The sequence below is a fragment of the Triticum aestivum genome, chromosome 3B (genome assembly GCF_018294505.1).
Source record: "Triticum aestivum cultivar Chinese Spring chromosome 3B, IWGSC CS RefSeq v2.1, whole genome shotgun sequence".
Taxonomy (NCBI): domain Eukaryota; kingdom Viridiplantae; phylum Streptophyta; class Magnoliopsida; order Poales; family Poaceae; genus Triticum; species Triticum aestivum.
In genome coordinates, this window is record NC_057801.1 from 657,479,590 (window position 1) to 657,482,761 (window position 3,172).

At 53.8% G+C, this 3,172-nt stretch overlaps 1 protein-coding gene across 1 annotated transcript; it reads right to left on the reverse strand.

The window, feature by feature from the left end:
• Positions 1 to 309: 309 nt before the first annotated feature.
• On the reverse strand, positions 310 to 2,403 carry LOC123065981 (uncharacterized). The gene is made up of 3 exons (XM_044489159.1): positions 1,488 to 2,403; positions 1,225 to 1,396; positions 310 to 1,145 (listed from the first exon to the last, which is right to left on the reverse strand). Exons 1-3 carry the CDS (start codon positions 2,229 to 2,231, stop codon positions 667 to 669), a joined length of 1,395 nt encoding a protein of 464 aa, XP_044345094.1. The 5' UTR covers positions 2,232 to 2,403; the 3' UTR covers positions 310 to 666.
• Between the last annotated feature and the right edge of the window lie 769 nt (positions 2,404 to 3,172).

The window sequence follows — 3,172 nt, forward strand, 5'->3', positions numbered from 1 at the left end:
TGTGTGTGCGGTTCTTACCGTTGTCTAAAAGTTGCATTACTATATGCTTACTTTTGCATATTATGAAACAATTCAATTTCTATGTCTATCATGTGCAATTTTCTCTCATTGTTTATTTTATGTGTTTATACATTTTCTTTCTTCTTTTATGTAATACCAATGTCCTTAATTCATTATTTCTTAGAGAAAAAAACTGGTTTGATTTTAGTTTTGTATTAGCTTTGGTTTTAGATCTTGTTTAGCGATTATGGTCAACTTGGTGTAATCTCAGCTGGAAGTATGCATTAGCAATCTTTCTGTACGCATGTATAAAATCTCATACCATACACCAATCAGTGTTCAATCCAATCGTGTCTCTCATAACACAACTTGCTTATGGTACAGTACTGTGGGATTAAAGTATTCGGCAACGCAGCGTTACTGTTATTAGTTGGTGAAAGGAGCAGCATGCACCGGGCCCAAGAGAAACTTGGCTAGTACACAAATCGACTGAACCAAGCTTTGGTCAATTGACTGACACAAATAAATTTTCAGTCGACTGTCTGCTAGCTAGTCCCATTTTTATGTGGCTTGTGTGTAAATAATGATGCATGAATTTTTTTGGTGATTTGGCAACGTAGGTGGGGGTCATCATTCCGTTCCCCCCTTCGTGTAATGGAGGGAAGACTACGTGCAGTTTTCATTCTTGTCATCACTTGGGTTGCTCCCTTCCTGTAAAATCATCTTTACCTTGTCAAGCACCCCCTCTATCTGCTTCCTGGAATGCAGAGGAGAAGGGTACAGGCACGCACAATCCAACTTGCCATCCCTGATAGAGTCGAACAGGCCGATCGACGGGCCGATGCCATGCACGGTGGCGCAGCAGACATAGTCCTCCACACCAGCCATGCTCTGCAGATCAGACACGTCCAAGGTCGACGGCACCTCGAACACGGAGACGAGCGCTGTCCGGAGCGCGGAGGCCGTGGTCAGCTGCGGGTTCTCGATGGCCCGGCACATGAGGAAGTTGAGGTCGCGGATGTCGGCGAGGTGCTTCTTGTTGTTCTTGGCGTTGCTGTGGGCATCATGGCACCTCCTGGCCAGCGCCCACAGCCCTCCCTCTCTATTTACCTTGTGGGTGTTGGTGACAGCAGAGTAGAAGAACCCTGCAATGATTAACGGTGTCAAGCTGTTGCAACGATTAACGCAGTAATAAGATATATTCTTCTAGCTTCAAGGGCTCACCAACGTTGTGATCGTTCAAAGGTGGCTCAAGAAACTCGCGGCAGTTGATGAGGGTTGCAACGGAGTACGTCTCTTGCTGGCCGCTGTTGAACAGCTTCTTCGATTGCCGTGCAGCTAGCATCGTCGCCGCAGCCATGGCTGAGCAAAGCCTCACTCCGTTCTCCTTGCACGCCTAGATGATCATGTGAAACGAACCAGTGATATGTATGATGCAGTACCAATGTGTGTGTGTGTGTGTGTGTGTCCCGTAGAAGCAAACTCACAGCGAGCAGCCGCGTCGTGTCCTCACGGCCGAACCGGAGGCGCACCATCTGCGTCGACCTGGCCGTGCCGGTCTCCTCGAACGGCAGCGTGGACGCGCGGAGCCCGTCGATGGAGTAGCCCACCATGTCCACCCCACGCGCCCACAACGGCTTTCGCGCGTCCTTCTTCGGTATCCTCTTCTCCAACCCCGCCTCCACCGCCGCCGCCTCCTCCTTCACCTCCGGGCCGCCAACACCCGCGCCGCCCAGCAGCGCGAGGAGCTCCCTCAGCAGCGCCTCGGACGCCGCGCGGTCGCACACGGCCGTGTGGACCAGGACGAACAGCGCCGCCCCGTCCGCGGGCGGCGGGAGCTCGTAGAGCGCGGCGAAGAGCACCGGGGCACCGTCAGGCCCGGGCGCGGCGGCCGCCCACGGGTTGCGGTTGATCTCGCGCTCGAGGAGGGAGTGGAAGTCGAGCGCACATGGCTGGGGCGCGAGGCGTAGCTGCGGTGCGGGGGAGGGGAAGGCGAGGGTGGGGTTGGAGGCGGGGCCGAGGAGGTGGGCTCGGAGGACGGGGTGGGCGCTCTGGAGGGCGCGGACCGCGGCTTCGGCCGCCGTGCCGCCGCGCGAGAGTCGGAGCGCGATGAGCGTGGTGCCGGTTCCGCCCGGCGCGGCGCGGCACCAGCTGTACTCCGTGCCGCACACCGCGCGCGAGCGCCACGCTGCTTCGCCGGTTCCGGAGCCCATGCCGGTACCGGAATCCATGCTGCTGCTGCTGCTACGGAGGGTTAGCGCGCGCGTTTGTCGGTCTGGATCGGCGACGCTGCGCCTGGTTGGTCGGTTGATGCTGCGTCGGGTTGCTGTGCCAGAACGGAACGTGCCGATGGATTGCGCATTTGTAGCAGCTCCAAGGGCAAAACGCAACCCTGGTGCTACTTTTTTGCTATGTGGCTGTCGACTTTAAGCCTGCTTTCTGCTAGTAATTAACTGCTAATATTTCATCGATGTACTCCAAAAACGCAAGACAGGTACGCTTATCTTCCACCCGACTGCTGCACCTGCTCAACTACACGGTTGCCACGGTTTGTCAGGGAGCACCACACAATGCAATTGCGATTAAATGCTGGAACGAGACACCAATTAGGCTCCGTGTAGAACCGGAGCAATACTAGACCTACTAACTGGATTTATTTCAGAATTTCTGACGATGCTTTCAGTGGGAGGAGATGTTTTCGTTGACGACGAATTGCCTATGGTGAATTCGTAAATTTCAAGATGAATATGCCGGCTCAGTCTTTCGGAGGTGCTCATAGGCAGTAGCGGAGCTAGGTTCAGCATACGCCCCAGGCAAGCAATGTAACTACAGTAATCTACAGTGTAATTTTTGCTACAGTATGCTAAAGTTAACAAAGAAATAATCCACCACGCCCCAGGCCAAGGCCCTGGCTGCCTGGGGCCTAGAACCGCCACTGCTCATAGGGGTAGGGTGTGGATGTGTGCGTTAATAGGGGTGAGTGTATGCGTGTGTGTATGAGCGCTTTGCATCTGTACTGTGTTCAAAAAACTGTTACGTAAGGATTTTTATGTATAAGCTGATGTGGTAGTGTGGGATTGGTAATACGGGAAGGAAGGGGCCCGACCGAAAATGCCAGACCTATGTAATCTTATGTACTCCCTCTACGTAACCTTCTTAACAAACCCCCCCC